General features: G+C 38.4%; 1 protein-coding gene across 1 annotated transcript in view; it reads right to left on the reverse strand.

The window, feature by feature from the left end:
* Positions 1-11,498: 11,498 nt before the first annotated feature.
* The window catches only part of LOC131931061 (CD109 antigen), a 38,207-nt gene continuing 27,716 nt past the window's right edge, over positions 11,499-21,989 (reverse strand). Inside the window, exons 21-33 of the mRNA XM_059287752.1 lie at positions 21,386-21,527; positions 20,196-20,375; positions 19,376-19,469; positions 16,985-17,141; positions 16,365-16,439; positions 15,857-16,055; positions 14,537-14,793; positions 13,611-13,763; positions 13,457-13,522; positions 12,937-13,064; positions 12,603-12,759; positions 12,336-12,441; positions 11,499-12,242 (exon numbers count right to left, since the gene is read on the reverse strand). Of these exons, the coding sequence (XP_059143735.1) occupies positions 12,097-12,242; positions 12,336-12,441; positions 12,603-12,759; positions 12,937-13,064; positions 13,457-13,522; positions 13,611-13,763; positions 14,537-14,793; positions 15,857-16,055; positions 16,365-16,439; positions 16,985-17,141; positions 19,376-19,469; positions 20,196-20,375; positions 21,386-21,527 (1,860 nt within the window). The 3' untranslated portion in view covers positions 11,499-12,096. The remainder of the gene's footprint in view (positions 12,243-12,335; positions 12,442-12,602; positions 12,760-12,936; positions 13,065-13,456; positions 13,523-13,610; positions 13,764-14,536; positions 14,794-15,856; positions 16,056-16,364; positions 16,440-16,984; positions 17,142-19,375; positions 19,470-20,195; positions 20,376-21,385; positions 21,528-21,989) is intronic.

Consider the following 21,989-nt stretch of genomic DNA (forward strand, 5'->3'; position numbering starts at 1 on the left):
TAAAAATCCCCAATACGATACAGTTGAGTTTAGTTTATTGAAGTAAATCTCATTCAAAATATTAGGAATGGTCAACTGTTGTTTATTTGGACCCTCCATCTTACAATCAACTGCCATACTGGCAGAGACGTAGCGATGGGGGGGGGGGGGGGGGGGCGGGGGTGCGGACCGCACCGAGTGACACCATTTAGGGGGGGGGGGGTGACACCAAGGCAAAAAATAGCAAAACATATAGAGAAAAATGATTAATTCGAGTGTTAAATAGTCTTTTAAGAGGTGCAAATCGAAAGTTTGAGGGGGAGGGGGGTGCAAATCGAAAGTTTGAGGGGGGTGCTAATCGAAAGTTTGAGGGTGGGCGTGCAAATCAAAAATTAAAAGTTGGGGGGTGACCCCATTAAGTGCCGCACCGGGTGACACCCGACCTCGCTACGCCACTGCATACTGGCTGTAATATAATGTAACAAACCAAACACCTGCCAATATGGCTGCAAGATATAAAATCTACGCCAATGTGAGGTCTAAAAATATAAAGTATAAATTGAGTACGAAATAAGAGAAAGGAAGGTGAAATGGGGGATATGAAACACCCTAAGATAGACGTTTAACATCATTAAACAGGAGCAGGGGTTGGAACCCACAGGCAAGAGAAAGCACCAGAGACCAAAAGTGCTAACGGTGGGATTGTTTGATTGTTTAAACGTAAGCTGAGGGGGGGGGGGGGGGGGGAGAGGTTGGACTGTCGTGGTCTGAGAAAAAAAAAAGTAGCTTCAAATTGTGTTCGTCGACGGTGTCGTCTAGGCTTCATACGGAGCAGAAAGTTGAAATAGTAAAAATAATATGGCTGCAAGTCAATGCTACACACAAATTGGCTTCCAATATGGCTGAGAACAACAATGTCATGTTACATAAGTAATTATATATATATATATATATATATATATATATATATATATATATATATATATATATATATATATATATATATATATATATATATACAATTTTTAAATAATCTAAGTGAAATATTATGCAAATGATGACATAGGTATATCGAGGCCCTTTTGTTCCTGCCACGTTAGCCTCCCGCAGTAGGAACCGCTTGTAACTTGCAAGTGTACCAGATCTCCATCTGACACCGCATTCAAAGTTAATTGCCAACGTGGCAACCAATTATGCTAATTAACCAGGTACGATAATGAAATAAAATTAACGCGTTCACCGCCCCCACCCCTCCCTTGAGCAGAGATAAGATGGAGAAAATGGCGTCTAATAACAACTACACGTGATGGTGGTCTCTCCCCCCTTACCAACATACTAACTGATAAACATCTCACAAACTAACCGGTTAATTTAGCCAGTGACGAGGTGTTTAACGCAGGTACGGGGAAATAGTTGCGGCAGTCCCCCCCCCCCCCCCCCCCCCCCCTACAGACAATTAGCGCCACGTGGTGCACGCGAAAACGCGCTATGTGGTTTATTTTGTTTACACATTTTTTTATTTTTTAGCGGGCGCACTTGATGAACCAGGAAGCAGCAACCCGTGATGTCATTCGATAGAAATACTCGCAGGCTTTAATCTTCAAGTGGTTGCAGAGCTGACTCTATCGCTGGGATCCGACTTCCGCCCCCCTCCCGCAGTCATGCTAACCCTGATATTCATCATCAACTCCCCTCCTCCCCCCGCCACTTCCAAAAACATGGATGGACTACCACCATGTGCAACCTGCCACCTCACTTTAAAAAAACCCAACACCCCACTCCCTAACTGCAGACTAACCCAAACCTAATTGTACCCCCCCCTCTTACAAAATATTCTTCAACCCCACTCCCTCGCTTAGGACACATCTATTTTCAAAGTGAAACCTACCTTCTGATTGTATACTGACACCCCAACCATAATTACACCCCAGTATCCCACTACCTTATAACACCTTACCCCAACCGAATAATCGCCCAATAACACCCTCACCACTATGCCCCGGTCACCCCTACCCCCTATTATGCCCTTTACAACTCTACACCTCAGACACCCCTACCCTCTATCCCCTGAGACCCTTACACCTTAACTACCCCGGACACCCCTACCCTCCAACTGCTTCATGACACCCCTACATCCCAGACACCCCTATGCCTAACTACCTGGACATCTCCATCACCTATGCCCCTGACATCCCTACACCCCGGCTCCCTAACAACCACGAACACCCCAATACTCCTGTATACCCCCACCACCACTATACACCACTACACACCGACCCCCTAACATCCATGAACACTCCAATACTCCTGTATACCCCCCCCCCCCCCACAATATACCCGACATCCCACCCAGCGATCGCACTAATTGACCCCCATTAAAACACACTGACACAGATAACCGACCTTTAAAGCCCACCACGTTGGGAGAGCCAATACATTCAGTCAAATAATGACCGCCCCTGTGCCGGGCAATAGGCTTAACAGATTAAGCACGTAAATTTTTGTATGTTCTGTTTATTCAGGATGATTATCAACTTCCCCTCCCCCTCATGAGAACATTATTTGACGATACTTCCTACCCTATGCCATAAATTAACACAAATACATACAGTCTTTTGGCCAGAATTAAAAAAAAATATATTATTACGTATTATTGGAATGGTATTATTTTAACCCTTTTTCAAGCTCGGTCCTTTGTATACTACCAGCCGACCCCATCCCTTAAACCACACCCTAGGTAACCCAGTCCTTCCGACTAATTTATTCCTATCCCCGAGAGTTCAGTTCACATCATGCATCTCCTAAAACATGCCTTAACACCCGTGTAACACACCCAAGATGCTTAGAGTTCTTTAAAACCTGATTCGTTTTATAATAATAGTTAGCTATAGGTTTATCTGCATTAAGCTTCTCAACACCCCAAACAAACGGCTTTATATATTTTGTTAGTTACCGTTTTCGAGCCTGGCGTTCCATGGGCAGATGAAGTAGAGTTAACCTGTTTCTGTTACCTCAGCATATGAAAGATTGTGTGGTCAGCACTATGTCCAGCTGCGTTTACTTATCCTAACTTGAACCGGTCACCCATCAGAGTTAGATGAACTCAGGGACATCCTTCTTACACGAGTCAAGATCGGAACTCGAGACTTTAGGGTGAACAGTCATTTGCTCTACCATTCAACCACGCTGTCCTGATTTGTTTAAAGCCCTTTATAAATTTGAATGATTATTTTATTGTGTGTAAATCTAATCATCTGTGAGAACTTCTTCTAAAAAGCGCCGATACATTTGCAGGGTTATTATCACTCGGTACCTCCACCAAGATTTACGGCCAGACAGAAGAAAGACGGGGGGAGGAAAGGGGGGGGGGTGACAGGAGTGCACTCGATCGCCCCTGGTTTGCCGCTCGTGTTACAGATCGCCGTCTCGCTAATCGGTAAACCAGAGCTCTCACTTTTCTTAAGAGTACAAAAGGTGAGAAGGAACTCTTTTTCTCAACTCTTTGACACGAGAGCTCTACAGAAAGGGAAAGTTGGTGCGTTGAAAAAGAAATCGCTATTAAGACTTCTGTCTTTTAAATGATGTCCTTTGAATCTATTGTTTGTGTGTATGCTCTTTGACCTGACATTATAAGCTTTTATTCATTTCACAATAACTGTTTTATAAGCTTTTATTTAGTTCACAATGTCTCTTTGTTTATCTTTTGTTGGATGTAGCAAATCCTGTAATTTAATTTTGACCCACGTCTAATGCAATGATTTTGTCTGAGCTTTCCAGATACATTTGCTTCCAGTGACAATGCAAAGATATCTATTTTTAATCCTATAGACATTGGTTCAGTCAATGCAATTTAATTTAAAAATTACTAAATTGAACAACGAAAGGGGAGATAATAAGATTAAATAACAGCGATTGATGTAGAAGCTGGCCGTCGTCTTTAAGGTCACTGTTGGCTGATTTCGTCTGTGAGTCGACCATAGTCTAAGAAGGGGCAGGTAATTTTGTCTATTAGATTGATAGCTACCGATCAGATTATGATGCAAATATTTTTAGTGGTGTCAACTTCATTTAGCACGAATTACTAAAAACTGGAAATCAAAAGAAACATAAAAACATTTATAATAATAAGCTTTTAAATAAACTAAAAATAATAACAATAGATCTCTGGTAACTATTTAAACACTTTAACGTTGACACTTTTTGTGTCAAAACGATTATAGAATTTTTTTTACCAAACTGACAAGAAGGGGGCGGGGTGGGCTTTTGGATAAGGGTATGCTTGAACTCAAGCAGCAAAAATTAACAAGAATCAGACGAACACTCACCCGATTGACTTACAAGCCAGTGTTTATCGAAGGAGAAAAATACAATGACGTAGTTGGGGTGGGGGGCATAGGGGCGGCTTGACCTCGGCCGGTACTTTTAAAATATATATTTGTAAAGATATACAGAGAAGGGGGAGCAAATTCAGCTCTGGTTCAGAAATGCGTGATAAGTAAGTTACTAAAGTTACCCCTTTAGAGCTAACGATTCATAGGGCAGATAATGTTCACATGTTTTTTTTTTTTACCTCGGCAAATAAAGAGATGGTGTGGTCAGCACAATGCCCGGTCACCTTTACGTTTACCTGAGTCAGGTACCCACCACAGCTGGGTGGACTCAGGGACATTCAGCAGTCTCGGGTCAGTTCTGAGATTCGAACTCTAAACCTTCGAGCTATTAGTCGAGCGCTCTACCCAACCGTCTCATTGTAAATTCGTAGTGCATCACTTAATAAACTAATTAACCCCAACCAAGTCTAAACCTGTCACGGTTACTCTACTGCCCTACATCGTAACGTGTTGAACACCCGGTCAGTATCGCTGAAGGATCCAGTGTGTATCGTTACAATCAACAGCTCAACAACGTAAGCGGTAAATCTAGGGTTGGGTATAAGCCCCTTTGTTTATCCACCATCTTACTTATCTCAGCCCAAACCGTATCACGTGATAATCTAGGTTATATGAGGAAATCGATTATTGGGGTCACCAGGTACTTTACTTAGAACGAGGTTTCATTTTATGCAAATTCATGTTTGGGTTCACCGAGTGCTTCATTTTAATTGGCTTTTTTTTTAACCAATAGCAAAATATCATTTTTCGATTTTTGTTTTTCTTAGCTACCAAAGGGAATTTTAAGGAATTTGGCTGCGTCGGCCAAGTCATGTCTTTCACCCCGACCTACCCATAACGACCGCCCCCCCCCTCCCCCCACCACCTCCCCACCCTACACACAGGCAACCCTATCCCCCTCCCTTAAAAATATGCAAACCAGCTAACACTAAAATAAGGAAATTACTAGACGTACAGTCGTATGGCAAAGGTTGTCGGTACTTACCCCGTCCCCTGCAATCATCTCCCCACCCACCTCTCACCCCCTCCCCACCCACCTCTCACCCAAACACGTGTCTAGGTGTTTTAAACGGTCGACCAAAATAAAACTAAAAAAGATTACGCATTAGGCAGGTGGTTTAACCCCCCCCCTCCACCATCACCCCACGGGCCAACATTCCAGTGTGACATCTTCACAGTCCAGCACTGCACCGATTGACCCTTGTCACCCCAGATTAGCTTCAGGAGGATGCGAGCAAGTGCGTGTCGTGTACTCGATGTGAGTACCACACGTTTCCATTTTATTCAATTTCCCTTTTACATTTAATATATATATATATATATATAATATATATATATATATATATATATATATATATATATATATATATATATATATATATATATATATATATATATATATATATATCAGAGCCGGCGTTAGGAATACGCGGGGCCTAGGGCCAACCATCCGCGCGGGGCCTTTCCATTATATATATATATATATATATATATATATATATATATATATATATATATATATATATATATGTGTGTGTGTGTGTGTGTGTGTGTGTGTATAAAGGCCTATATAATGTGATGTACACATAATAACACAAATGTTTTGGAGTTTATAAGCTAATGTCAAACCTTCCACTATAATAACAGATTTTTATCTCTCCCATGTATTAACCCAATGTTCGTAGTTTTTTTTTCCTTTGCTAAGATATTAAATCACTTTTGACAGTTGTGTAATTCATACCAAATCACTTAAGAAAATTTAATCACGTAACGAATAATTAGGAAAATAAAGTACAAGTACAGCGAACTCGGCCTGATGTATTAAAACAGTAATGGACTTCAAAATTTGTTTAGAATCATACAATACTTTAAAACCAAAAACATTATTGTCTCAATTATTGAACGGGTGAATCCTTAAGGTGACACAACATAACAACAGTTTTAACTTTCTTCCAAAAAATAATAATAAATCACTCTGTTATTGCCGCCCTGATATAGATACTAAGGCGCCCCCCCCCTCGTCGCCCTCCTCCCACCCCTCTGCACGCAACTGAATGTTAATTTTGTTATACAAAGACAAGTAGGCCTACCTATAGTTTCTTCCAGGCATCTCTTCGGGGGGGGGGGGGGGCAAGCACCCCCCCCCCCCCGAAAAACCAAATGAAATTTATATATTTTATATAGAAAATATATACTTTTAACAGTGTCCGCCCCCCCCCCCCCCCAAAAATTTCAAGTGCCCCTTCCCCCCCCCCCCCCGGAGAAAAAAGTCTGGAAGAAAACACTGTACATATACGACATTATACGACATCTACAACAAGAAAGTCAGGACTAGAGTTCATCAGGTCACTAACTGACTACTACAGACATCCCGTCTGCTCACTAAAAGGAAGTCTTCATCGGTCCGCATACAATAGGGTATCTCTTTACGTCGTGGGCTAATTCTCGACCGCCATCTCCAGTCAGCTCAGGTCAAATGCCAGGCGACCAGAGGCGTAGCGAGGGGGGGGGGCGGGGGGGGGACATATGTCCCCGGGCGCCGACCTTAGGGGGGCGCCAAATTGAAAGTTTGAGGGGGGGTGGGGGTGCAAATGAAAAGTTCGAGGTGGGGGGGGGTGCAAATCGAAAGTTTGAGGGGGGGGGGTTGCAAATGAAAAGTTCGAGGGGGAAAGTGCAAATCGAAAGTTTGAGGGGAGGGTGCAAATGAAAAGTTCGAGGGGGGGGGGGCGCAAATCGAAAGTTTGTCCCCGGGCGCCGGGAGGGGTCGCTACGCCTCTGCAGGCGACCGTACCCTACACAAAGGGGAGGTGTGACACTATTTTTGTATCGAATTACGGCCTGTCCCAGTTCAGGTGGGACCTCACCAACATCAACCGTGGCCTCAGTTATAACAATCAACAACGTCGGCATTCGACCATTTAGTTTTTCCCAATTGAATTCAGCAACAATTTTTTTTTTAAGTTTACGAACCAATTCAGATAACAATGACATTGCTGAAGCGCGGGGCCCCTTCAAGCGCGGGGCCTATGGCGACCGCCCCGTTCGCCACCCCCTAACGCCGGCTCTGATATATATATATATATATATATATATATATATATATATATATATATATACATAAAGGCCTTTTATTTATACATATATTATATGTACCATATTTTACTTTCTTTCTTCCCCTTTCTCCATCTCTCCCCCCCCCCCCTCTCCATTCTTTATCTTCCTCTCACACTCGAGAATCAAATGAAATAATAAAAACAGATACTGCTCTATCTACAATTGAATTCTAAAAGGTTAACCAGTACAGGAGAGATTTTTTTTTTTTTTTTGAAAGTTTGTCTACAGTTCTTTAAGTGATAAACAAAAACGTTGTAGAACTGCCAAAGCTAATACAACATTTTACATCCGCCAGAGCCAATAATTTTTTTTTAAAAGGAAAACAATAGAACGCTTGTTTTGTTTTGTCGGCATACACCTCATTTGTATAATACGTAGCTACTACTCTCACAAGTGTGAGGGGACTTGCACGCAGTTACCGACGTCGTGTACCCACGTCCAGATGCCCTTAATACGATTCCTTCAAGGGATTTGCTATACATCCCCTGGGACCGTCCCCGTCTCGCCGACCCGGGGTCCAGGGACTGGACTCAGCCCGGGTGGTAGGGACGTTTCCAGAGCGGCGCCATGTTTTTGTCGTTCTTGCTCTCGTCTGCTGAGTATCAAGACTTCCCTGGATTAGAATGAAATGTGCACTGGCTGCCCCAGAAGGGACGGAGTGGTCCTTGTGTGGTGTGGGCTAATGTTTAGTGTTTGCGGCCGGTGGATCTAAAACTATACAGGGATGGACCCCGTTGTTTTAACATGTTTTTAGCTAATATAGGCTGCACTTAAATATGATAAGGCCCTACTGGAGACACTAACAATGAAATACATAACTAAGAATGTCATAAATATTTTTCTCCCTAAGTTTTTTTTATAGAGTTGTTATCTAGTACTGGTACCAGAGGCGTAGCGCCCCCTACGGGGACAAACTTTCAATTGGGCCCCCCCCCCCCCCCCCCCCCCCCCATATATTTTTTATATTTATAATTCAAAACTGCATCTAAAATGAGCTTTTAGTTTTTTTTTTCCAGCTTATTTTGGCATCCCCAGGGTCGGCGCCCGGGGACATATGTACCCCCCCTCCCCGTCGCTACGCCTCTGACTGGTACTAAGTATGAACTTACTTCAGATTAATATAAGTTCTTTATAGAGTTGCAAAGTAATAATGGCACTAAAGATGAGTGAATATGAACATTCCAGAAATGCAGAGTTATTAAAAGAAATTTTAACAATAGGGTGCTTTTTAAAACTTACACATTAAGTCGGTAGGTCCCTGTGGCAGACGAAGTAGAGTTCATCTGGGGTTTTTTTTTCTGGATTTGGCATATAAAGGGATAGTGTGGTCGCGCTATGTCGAACTTGTCGGTTTGTTCGATACCCATCAAATTTTAGGACGTCGTTCAGACTCAACCAGCACAAGACGTTTTTTCTGTTTGTTTTTTTAAATTAATGAAACCAAGGGACTTAATCAAAACAATTTAACCAGCTATCCGTAAAATTGCTTATCCCCCTTGTATTGGAATGGAATGCCTGAGAAAGTTACTATGGCTACATTGTGCATTGGATTCATGTGAAGTGAAACATGATTCTTTTTTTCGTATAGATTTTTAGCATAAAAAAATGTGAAGCATTAATGGCGTCATATTCTTAAGCGGGGGGGGGGGGGGAGAGAAGGAGAGACGACTGAGGGTCGGACTTCTGACGAGGGATTTTTTACATTTTTTTTTTTTGAAAAAAAAAATACTTCGTGAAACGTAATCTTAGCAGTTAATCCAGCTTTGTCAATTAATTTTATAAATTGTAATAACTGATTCAATAAACTAAAGATGGCCGAATGCTTTGTTTGGTTATTTAAGACATCATTGTCTTCTCATGTAGTCTAAGCTGTTTTTTCTTATGCCAGTATATAAAATTTGAGCTACTTTTGCATATGGGCTGAGTTCTCCCTTCTTGCACCATTTAAAAATTGTAATACTAAGATATTTTTTTTTTTACATTAACAAATACAATTCTAACTAATAGTTGAGTAGGGGGGGGGGGGGGGGGGGGGGGTGGCGGTTACTAGTGAAAGTTTATATTTTCTATATAAATTCTATTTCTTTTGATGAGATGCCTGAAAAACTCTGCTGAGGCTTTACATTTGCTTCACAAGGTGTAAAAAACTTATTAAAATAATTTTGAAAATAGATTAATGAATCTAATATTGATATAAATTTTATTTAATTGTCAGTATTAGTGATTAGAGACGTTTTCGCTTAAATCAACTTACAAGCAATAAAATTATTATTTTGTTATTATACATACAAAGGGAGACAGCGCATTTAATATTTTTGCCAAAATTAACTTGACTTGGTTATATACCCTTATGGGAAAAATGTAATATTATGTTATTAACTATTGTTATTCTCAGTTTGTCTCCTCCTCTCATCACAAAATTTCGAACCTCCTTACCAGGAAGATAAACAGAGTTTCTTCCAGGCATCTCTTCGGGGTCAGTCTACCGCCCCCCCCCCCCCACTCCCGAAAATTTCAAGTGAACCACACCATTAGAATTAACGTACCACATTTTGCAACTTATTGGATGACTGGGGGCAGAAGAAACCCCCTTCCCAAAACTTTATCAGTTAAAATATTGTGTTAGGGAGTACCCATCCTATAGTGTAAGAAGAGAACCAACTATAAAATTATTTTTCTTTGTTAAACTTGTCTTATATAATAGAAAATATGGTCCATATATGTATTAATTTGTATAAATGTACATTTAATGAATGCATATTTATGTGTATATCACTATGTGTATGTATATATTTATGTATATCTATAATTTATTTATATATTTGTAAATGTATGTATCTATGTATATCTATATGTATTGTAAAAGCCACATTTTAATATATAGATTAAGACTTTATAAAGTTTATAAAAATCTGAACAAAAAAAAATGTTGAAATCATCGTTAACTTGTTAAAAGTGGTTTCAGAATTTATTGAAGAGTTACCACAGAACAAGCAATAGATTATGTTTGATCAAACTAACTACCTTGGGTTTATTTCATAGAACACACATACAAATATGTATGTAAATATAAATATATGTAAAAGTTTTATTCTAAAACTTCAAGAAAATAATCAGTAGAAAATTTTTTTTTATGCTTCACAAAAAGTAAATAAAGCACATTTAATTGTTTTTAAAATTATGTTTACATATGTATGTACAATGCATATTATATTTTCTTGCCATAATAACTTTGGATAAAAAGTTAATAAATTAAAACTTAAATATTGTCTATTCATTGTCAATACTGCGGGTGAAGTAGAGTTCACATCTTGAGGCCAACCATACAGAAGTCACCAGCATAAGTGAACCCCCCCCCCCTTTATTGTGTGTCCTCAGATACCCTACTTAAACATTCATCTGATTTTAGACTTAATTCTGTGGTTGTGGTCTATGCTAAAGAGAAATAAAGCTAAACTTATTTACTAGACATGCTGATGTGAATATACATGCAATACTAAATTTGATAAGTAAAAAAAATTAATTTACCGGGAATGTCAGTGCCAGTTTCAGCTTTCTGTTCTCAGACACCTACAAGTGGACAACAGACTAAAGTTTCTGACTAATCTAACTACCCACATTGTAATCTTTAGACAACCAGATAGCTTCATATCCCCTGTTTTATTTTCAGGCACCTTTATATTTCATTAAATATTCTTCAGATAATCAAATTGCAAGAGCATGGAATTTATATTTTATACATGCCAAAAAAATTTAAAGTCTATAATACCGGTATATGCAAAAACTAGTGACTAAATAATTGAGGTGAGACCGTAACAATAAGCTACAACAACAAGAAGATTATGCTGTAAAAGTTGAAGCATTGATACACCAGCTTGGTGTGGATGCATCCATAGAGAGGAATGAAAGACTTCTTAAAGCCATGTGTACAGTGGGATACAACAGCAACAGACACACCAGTGGGGAACAAACTTGTTGGAAATTTGTTTGGGTGTAGGAAACTTGTTAGAAAAATGTGTGTAGGAAACTTGTTGGAAATTTGTTTGGGTGCAGCAAATTTGTTGGAAATTTGTTTGTGTGTAGCAAATTTGTTGGAAATTTGTTTGTATGTAGCAAACTTGTTAGAAAAATATTTGTGGAATAAACTTGTTGGCAAAATTATGTCAGAAAAATTGTTTAACTAGCAAAATTGCTAGGAAAATTGTTTGTGGGTAACATACTTGTACGGAAAATGTTTGTGTAACAAAGTTATTAAAAAAATATGTGTACCAAACTTGCTGCAAACAAAATATATGCGTAATTGTTCAAAATATTTTTTTTATGTGTAACATACTAGTTAAAAAATGTGATGTATCATTGTTACAAATTTTAAATTTAAGTACCAGTACTACACAACAATTCATTTTTTATGTTAAGTTACAGTTAATATAAACAGTTTATTTTAGTTTCTGCTGACAATAAAAAAATCTATCTCTTACATTTATAGCTCAATTGTATTTTTAAAAATATTACAAAGTAATTTGTCCCAATTTCTGATTAATGTTAAGTCAGTTAAATCAATAAATTAATTAAATTAACGGGTACTGTAAAGAAACTGGTACCAAGGACCAAATCACACACAGGCGAGTAGACTAATGAGCGTACAAATGATGGTTGTCAGGAGAAGGCTGGCTACGTTGAGCACCACGGCGCCATCTTTGTCACACTTGTTGTTGGCACAGGACCCGTCCAGCGACAGAGAAACTTCCTTGCCGTTTTCTGTCACAAAAATATAATCATTTTACTAAATTAGCAGCCTATCTAATGAAAACGATCTTTATAATTAAAATTTGCATAATGACCAGCCATTACCTGGATCATAATAAGGATAGAACTTGGCCGCTCCAGGCTTCTGTACCTCAAACACCAGCTGCCTCTCCACATGGGCCTTCAGACAGTAGCCATCACCAGAGGGGGCCTGATCAAAGGGTCAAGGTCATGTCCATTAAAATGAGGGGGACTAATTTATTTTTGCTTTACAGCTATGTTAAATAACATAAACATATTTTTTTTACATACTTTTAAAATTGTATTTTTCTAAATTGTGGGATTGATTTTAAATGTCAACTATCCACTCACCTGATCCATGTAAAAGTGGATGGTCTGCTCATCCGTATCCACCCTAGACACCATGGGATTGTTGGCCATGATTTGAGCTGGGTCCTCATAGGGCCTCTCCCCAGAAGGTAGATTCATAGTGGCCACAAACATGCCTTTGTTTTGTAAGGGGCTGGTGCTAAAACACCCAGGTTATCATAAGTAACATATATATATATACAGTAATATCAATGAATAAAGCAGTTGACTTTCTCTTCTCATAAATAAAATATTATTATGAGTACTTGTATTTAATTGGGAAAAAACTTGGTGTTCCCTTGTTATACAAAATTATTATACAATTGGGATGACTGACCTTTTAACACAGGCCTCAATAGCATGTAAATAGGGTGAGATTTTTGTTGCCTTGGTGCTGAGGTATAAAGTAGAATCCAGTGGTGCTGCATCATCATCACCAGCGTACGTGTGGTATGTGTAGACTACCTGATGAAGTAAGGTTGGATTAGTGGCTACCTCAGTGTAAATAGGTGAGGTATGTGTAGACCACCTGATGAGGTAAGGTGGGATTAGTGGCTACCTCGGTGTAAATAGGTGAGGTATGTGTAGACCACCTGATGAGGTAAGGTTGGATTAGTGGCTACCTCAATGTAAATAGGTGAGGTATGTGTAGACCACCTGATGAGGTAAGGTTGGGTTAGTGGCTACCTCAGTGTAAATAGGTGAGGTATGTGTAGACTATCTGATGAGGTAAGGTGGGATTAGTGGCTACCTCAGGATAAAGTGAGGTGAGGTATGTATAGACCACCTGATGAGGTAAGGTTGGATTAATGAGAGATAATGGTTTAATAAAGCCAAATATTTCAATAGCTACTTACTTTGACAACTGCGACTGACTTAGAACCAATGAGATTGACTTTCACAACTTGGGTATTTTCTGGCAACTGGAAACACAGAATTTGTCAATAAGTAACAAAGCGGCACAAAAGACATTTAAAACCTCCACTGAATGTAAATAAACTGGCTACCTACCAGGAAAATCTGCAGCAACAGTGACCTTGAGCCAGCAATACTGTGGTTGAGTGGCTGGTTATTGTCAGCCTGTACAGTGATGGACCCATCAGCTTTAGTGGTACCAAAGATAGAACCAAACTCTGAGATAGCCTGGAGCACCATGATTGTGTCCTGTGAGAGGTTGGAATATGAAGAATAGCTGAGTTTACAATTTAAAACAGATAGGTTTAAACAAATGTAATAGCTAGAGCTGATACGTTAAAACAGAAAGATAAAAATACTTCGGTAAAATACTATTTAATACATACTGTGTAGGTAATAAAATAATACATACTGTGTAGGTACTAAAATAATACATACTGTGTAGATACTAAAATAATACATACTGTGTAGATACTAAAATAATACATACTGTGTAGATACTAAAATAATACATACTCATACTGTGTAGATAATAAAATAATACATACTGTGTAGATACTAAAATAATACATACTGTGTAGATACTAAAATAATACATACTGTGTAGATACTAAAATAATACATACTCATACTGTGTAGATAATAAAATAATACATACTGTGTAGATACTAAAATAATACATACTGTGTAGATACTAAAATAATACATACTGTGTACATAATAAAATAATACATACTGTGTAGATACTAAAATAATACATACTGTGTAGATAATAAAATAATACATGCTGTGTAGATACTAAAATAATACATACTGTGTAGATAATAAAATAATACATACTGTGTAGATACTAAAATAATACATACTGTGTAGATAATAAAATAATACATGCTGTGTAGATAATAAGATTGATTGATGAGTTTTTCCACAAGATACTTAGTCCTACCATTTTATTAGTAACAAATAGTATGGTAGGACTAAGTGTCTTGTGGAAGATGTATGAACAGTAAGGTAGCACATACCTGTGTACTCTGGAATCCACCATTGCTGTTCTGTTGTGACTGTAGCCACTTCATCAAGGGCAGACCATCCGGGACTCTACCCAGCTTGGTGTAGGCCAAGAGAAGATAAGCCCCAATCTCCAGATCTTTGGTGGAGGAGGTGTGAAGTCTGTATGGTGGGCCTAGGTCAGCATCCTGGTCCACGGCCCCGTCATGAGCTGCAACTTTCTTGAGATTTTCTTTCATCCCTTCTTCCTCTTGCCATGGTACCCCTAGATCTGTTGGTTTTATTTCAATATAGAAACAATCTTTAGAAATGTATCAAATATTGTCAGAAACATCTGATAAAGTAAACACAATGCACAACATATTTTATTTTAGACTCAAAACTGCCCAGATGTATTGTGGTTGTTTTTTGTTTTTTTTTTGGGAGGGGGGGGGACATTTTATGGGATACATGTAAATTTAGATAAAATTCTGAATAAAATTACTAAAAAAAAAAAAGACTTCCAGTGCTAGAAAAAAAAGTTAATCCCACACAAGTCAGACATGTAACAGGGTTAAAACATGTGGTAAATAATTGATTGAGTGTGGTGGTTGTGGCAATCTGTGCTTGGAGACAGGAGAACTAAGCACATGGACCCATTTTATTTGAACACAATATGTAACTAACTCAGCATGAGATAAAGAACTGACCCACATTTGTAACCAACTCAACAAAGTGAGATAAAGAACTGACCCACATTTGTAACCAACTCAACAAAGTGAGATAAAGAACTGACCCACATGTGTAACCAACTCAACAAAGTGAGATAAAGAACTGACCCACATTTGTAACCAACTCAACAAAGTGAGATAAAGAACTGACCCACATTTGTAACCAACTCAACAAAGTGAGATAAAGAACTGACCCACATGTGTAACCAACTCAACAAAGTGAGATAAAGAACTGACCCACATGTGTAACCAACTCAACAAAGTGAGATAAAGAACTGACCCACATTTGTAACCAACTCAACAAAGTGAGATAAAGAACTGACCCACATTTGTAACCAACTCAACAAAGTGAGATAAAGAACTGACCCACATTTGTAACCAACTCAACAAAGTGAGATAAAGAACTGACCCACATTTGTAACCAACTCAACAAAGTGAGATAAAGAACTGACCCACATTTGTAACCAACTCAACAAAGTGAGATAAAGAACTGACCCACATTTGTAACCAACTCAACAAAGTGAGATAAAGAACTGACCCACATTTGTAACCAACTCAACAAAGTGAGATAAAGAACTGACCCACATTTGTAACCAACTCAACAAAGTGAGATAAAGAACTGACCTACGACAACTTTCAAGAGCTGATCCCTGAGGGCCGTGATCTCATTGGTGGGCTGTGGGATGAGGGAGAGGGCGTAGGCTGACAGGGCAGCCAGGAACTTGTTCCCTGAAGCCTGTAGCTCCTCAGGACGGATGTACTTCAGTATGTACTGGCTGGCCTTGGCCATCTCATTCTCCATGCCAATCTTCTTGTCCTTGGACTGTTAAAGAGATTAACTCATTTGGGGCAATGTTGTTTTTTTATGAACTACTAATAACAATAAACATTTAACAATTTTTAGATCTATAACATAAATTTAATATTTTATAGCAGTGGCTGGCATTGCAGCACACACCACATGTATAGATTTTTTTTTTCTAAAGAAATTTAATGATTCAGGAAATAACTTAAAAGGAATGATCTACCCCTTGCCAATAAATAAATAAATAAACATATGTAAAGATATGACAAACTGTGCTGCAATGTGTACAGTGCAGTTACAATGAGCCTAGAATTATATGAGACTTACAGCTAGGGCAGCAGATGCCTCCATAACACTGAGAAACACGTACACTGTCAGGGCATGTCCTGATGCTGTACCAGACTGAGGGAAAAAATCATAAAGAATTATAAAAGTGTATTATTGGGAATGCTAAAGTTATGTATTATTGGGAATGCTAAAGTTATGTATTATTGGGTCTGCTAAAGTTGTGTATTATTGGGTCTGCTAAAGTTGTGTATTATTGGGTCTGCTAAAGTTGTGTATTATTGGGTCTGCTAAAGTTGTGTATTATTGGGTCTGCTAAAGTTGTGTATTATTGGGAATGCTATAGTTGTGTATTAATTATTATTGGGTCTGCTAAAGTTGTGTATTATTGGGTCTGCTAAAGTTGTGTATTATTGGGTATGCCAAAGTTTAGCTATCTCACTAATAGTTTTCTCACTGTTACAAATGTAGTGTTTTGATTCATTTAATTTACAACTTTGTGTCTGACCCAGGTCTTTGTGATAAAGTCTGTGACAAAAGTCTGACCAAAGTCTGTGTGACCAAAGTCTGACCAAAGTCTGTGACAAAAGTCTGTATGAACAAAGTCTGTGTGACCAAAGTCTGACCAAAGTCTGTGACAAAAGTCTGTCTGAGCTACCAACCTGCATCTCTGAGTGGAAGACCACCCCCAGTTCCTGGAACGAGCCATTGTTGCTCTGTCTGGCAGACAAGAACTGGACGCCACTGGACAAGACTTCAGGGTCAACACTGATAAACTCGGAGGCCTGGGAGAAGCTTCTCATCACAAACGCTGTCAGCCTGTTCACATTAGAGGTTCTTCATTAAACACATCACACTTTTAAAACTTTTACTTACACATATCACATTGTTCTACATAAAACACATCAAACTTTAAAAAAATAATTTCACACACACCCTATTAAAAAACTGTCAGTCCATCCACCCCCTAAAACATGTATACCCCATCTACTTAATAATCAATGTGTGTTAAAAGTTACCACAAGTCTTTCAAAAAAAAAATTCACTTTCGAAAATTACCTTTTGAAAATCCAAAGTGTGATGTCACACTTTATGAACTTCTCATTTCCCCTTCTAAATATACTATCACACAAATCTAAATCCCCCCCCTCTACCAAGAGTGTGAAGGTACTATATTTTTTTATTGCAAGTACATTCATTCTTTCAACTAAACAAAAACAGTATCATGTGCATTCACTCAAAATGCTTAGGGAAAAACAATTTTCTTGTGTACACTATCGACCTACACAGAACAAACACCTAAACCTACCAAAGTGTACATTCCCCATATAAACCTACCAAAATGTACATTCCCCATATAAAACCTACCAGTGTACATTCCCCATATAAAACCCACCAAAGTGCATTCCCCATATAAAACCTACCAAAATGTACATTCCCCATATAAAACCTACCACAGTGTACATTCCCCATATAAAACCTACCAAAGTGCATTCCCCATATAAAACCTACCAAAATGTACATTCCCCATATAAAACCTACCACAGTGTACATTCCCCATATAAAACCTACCAAAGTGCATTCCCCATATAAAACCTACCAAAGTGTACATTCCCCATATAAAACCTACCAAAATGTACATTCCCCATATAAAACCTACCACAGTGTACATTCCCCATATAAAACCTACCAAAGTGCATTCCCCATATAAAACCTACCAAAATGTACATTCCCCATATAAAACCTACCACAGTGTACATTCCCCATATAAAACCTACCAAAGTGCATTCCCCATATAAAACCTACCAAAGTGCATTCCCCATATTAAACCTACCAAGGTGTACATTCCCCATATAAAACCTACCAAAGTGCATTCCCCATATAAAACCTACCAAAGTGCATTCCCCATATTAAACCTACCAAGGTGTACATTCCCCATATAAAACCTACCACAGTGTACATTCCCCATATAAAACCTACCAAAGTGCATTCCCCATATAAAACCTACCACAGTGCACATTCCCCATATAAAACCTACCAAAGTGCATTCCCCATATAAAACCTACCAAAGTGCATTCCCCATATAAAACCTACCAAGGTGTACATTCCCCATATAAAACCTACCACAGTGTACATTCCCCATATAAAACCTACCAAAGTGCATTCCCCATATAAAACCTACCAAAGTGTACATTCCCCATATAAAACCTACCAAAATGTACATTCCCCATATAAAACCTACCAAAGTGCATTCCCCATATAAAACCTACCAAAGTGCATTCCCCATATAAAACCTACAAAAATGTACATTCCCCATATAAAACCTACCACAGTGTACATTCCCCATATAAAACCTACCAAAGTGCATTCCCCATATAAAACCTACCAAAGTGCATTCCCCATATTAAACCTACCAAGGTGTACATTCCCCATATAAAACCTACCACAGTGTACATTCCCCATATAAAACCTACCAAAGTGCATTCCCCATATAAAACCTACCACAGTGTACATTCCCCATATAAAACCTACCAAAGTGCATTCCCCATATAAAACCTACCAAAGTGCATTCCCCATATAAAACCTACCAAAATGTACATTCCCCATATAAAACCTACCACAGTGTACATTCCCCATATAAAACCTACCAAAGTGCATTCCCCATATAAAACCTACCAAAGTGCATTCCCCATATTAAACCTACCAAGGTGTACATTCCCCATATAAAACCTACCACAGTGTACATTCCCCATATAAAACCTACCAAAGTGCATTCCCCATATAAAACCTACCAGTGTACATTCCCCATATAAAACCTACCAAAGTGCATTCCCCATATAAAACCTACCAAAGTGCATTCCCCATATAAAACCTACCAAGGTGTACATTCCCATATAAAACCTACCAAAGTGCATTCCCCATATAAAACCTATCAAGGTGTACATTCCCCATATAAAACCTACCAAGGTGTACATTCCCCATATAAAACCTACCAAGGTGTACATTCCACATATGAAACCTACCAAAGTGTACATTCCACATATGAAACCTACCAAGTACTTCCAAAGCTGGATCCTGACCCTTTCTCCCCCCAAGCACTGTAGGATCCATCTTTGTGTCTGTAGTTTTCTATTTGTCTCTGATAACCTGGAAACATTTATCAAAGACACTAATAATTCTTTAATTATCCATTCATAAAGAGCTCAACACTTTAACTGCAATGGAGTTACCTAGGGAAAACAATAGGTGAAACAAAATATAGGTAAAATAAAGTGGGAGTGATCTCCCCTAAACTTTCTGGAATATTCTTACATAACACTACGGGAGATGGCAACTCAGGAAATAGACAAGATTTTTAATCAGTTTTTACATACATAAACTTTATTAAAAAAAAGAATAGAATCTTGTAGAAAAAAGAATTGCACACCAAGTGAACGGCAAACAATTTGTGTTTAATAGTGTGGGAAGAAAACTGACTGACCTACATACATGAGAGCAACATGAATGACCTACATACAGGTAAGTGACCTGATTGACCTACACACAGGTAGATGACCTATCTGATCTACATAATAAGTGATTATATTGACCTACATACAGGTAAGTAATCTGACTGACATGCATAATAAGTGACTTGAAAGACCTTCAAACAAGTAAGTGACCAAACTTACCTACATATTAAGTAACCTACATACAGGTAAGTAACCTGACTGACTTACAGGTAAATGACCTGACTGACCTACTTACAGAGGGACCTGACTGACCTACATAGAGGTAAGTGACATGACTGACCTACTTACAGGTAAGTGACCTGACTGACCTAGATACTAAGTGACCTGACTGACCCACATACAGGTACGTGACATGACTGACCTATCTTCATGTTCTGTGTGAGCTTAAGTTCCGTCTGCTCCAGTCCCTGCTGCCCTGTCCTCCTGATGTACTTGAGACCAAAGATGTTGGGCACTGTTGTGATCATGTTCTGCTCCCCACAGCCAAAGGGCACGGTCACCAGACGGTCCAAGCCAGACAAAGCCTGACCAAATATATCCCCTGAGAAAGTTTGTAAGATGTTAAATTCTAAAGGAAAATAGCATTACAAATTAATTAGTTTAAAATATCATAACAATTAATTACTTTTTAGAGCAAAACAAAACAGAGCTCATAATGTATTTTTAGAAAGTAAATTCTAAAGTAAAGTTAGTAAAGATTAATTACACATGTGACTTTAAAAAATGATAAATAGTGAGCTAGTTAATAAAGAAAAATTACCATTCTAAGATCTGATGAACAGTACTATACTATAATCTATGAAAACTGACCAGTACTAAAATGTATGGAAACTGACCAGGACTAAAATGTATAGAAACTGACCAGTACTAAAAATCAATGGAAACTGACCAGTACTAAAAATCTATGTAAACTAACCAGCACTAAAATCTATGGAAACAAACAATTACTAAAATCTATGGAAACTGACCAGCACTAAAATCTATGGAAACTGACCAGCACTAAAATCTATGGAAACAAACAATTACTAAAATCTATGGAAACTGACCAGCACTAAAATCTATGGAAACTGACCAGCACTAAAATCTATGGAAACAAACAATTACTAAAATCTATGGAAACTGACCAGGACTATAATGTATAGAAACTGACCTGTTCTAAAAATCTATGTAAACTGACCAGCACTAAACTGTAATAACCAGTTCTAAAAAGTACTGACCAGCACTAAACTGTAGTAACCAGTTCTAAAAAGTACTGACCAGCACTAAACTGTAGTAACCAGTTCTAAAAAGTACTGACCAGCACTAAACTGTAGTAACCAGTTCTAAAAAGTACTGACCAGCACTAAACTGTAGTAACCAGTTCTAAAAAGTACTGACCAGTAACCAGTTCTAAAAAATACTGACCAGCACTAAACTGTAGTAACCAGTTCTAAAAAGTACTGACCAGTAACCAGTTCTAAAAAATACTGACCAGTACTAAACTGTAGTAACCAGTTCTAAAAAGTACTGACCAGCACTAAACTGTAGTAACCAGTTCTAAAAAGTACTGACCAGTAATTTTAACCTCCACCCTCTTGGAGTCTGGCACAATCTTCTCATGTGGCCAGTTGATGTGGAACGTGTCATTGAGGCTGTCCCCAGAGCTGACTATTAGAACCTTGGTTAAGGCCCTTGATCTCTCCTCTCCTTCAGGCTAAGGACAGGGAAACATGATTTTAGTTAAGGACAGAGAATTAGGAATTTAGTTAGGGACAGGGAAACATGATTTTAGTAAAGGACAGGGAATTATGAATTTAGTCAGGGACAGGGAAACATGATTTTTAGTAAAGGACAGGGCATTATGAATTTAGTCAGGGACAGGGAAACATGACTTTTAGTTAGTGAAGTAAATATTTTTAAAGCGATAAAAAATGTGTCATTACACCATTTACGTTAAGGAAACAAAGGCGGCTAGGGATAGTGCTGACCACACTATCCCTTCATATACTGAGGTCTATGAATCAGGTGGACTCTACTTCATCTTCCCCATGTGCCTGCGCACAAACAAGTAGAAGACACCATCTAATACCTCAAAAATAAAAAATAAAGCACCAAGGTGTTGTTGTAGAGTGAATTATTTTAATCGGATAAAAAAAATGAAGTGTCATAGTTCCAC

Source organism: Physella acuta, unplaced genomic scaffold, assembly GCF_028476545.2.
Source record: "Physella acuta isolate Inbredline_101_S28 unplaced genomic scaffold, ASM2847654v3 ptg001885l, whole genome shotgun sequence".
In the NCBI taxonomy this organism is placed as follows: domain Eukaryota; kingdom Metazoa; phylum Mollusca; class Gastropoda; family Physidae; genus Physella; species Physella acuta.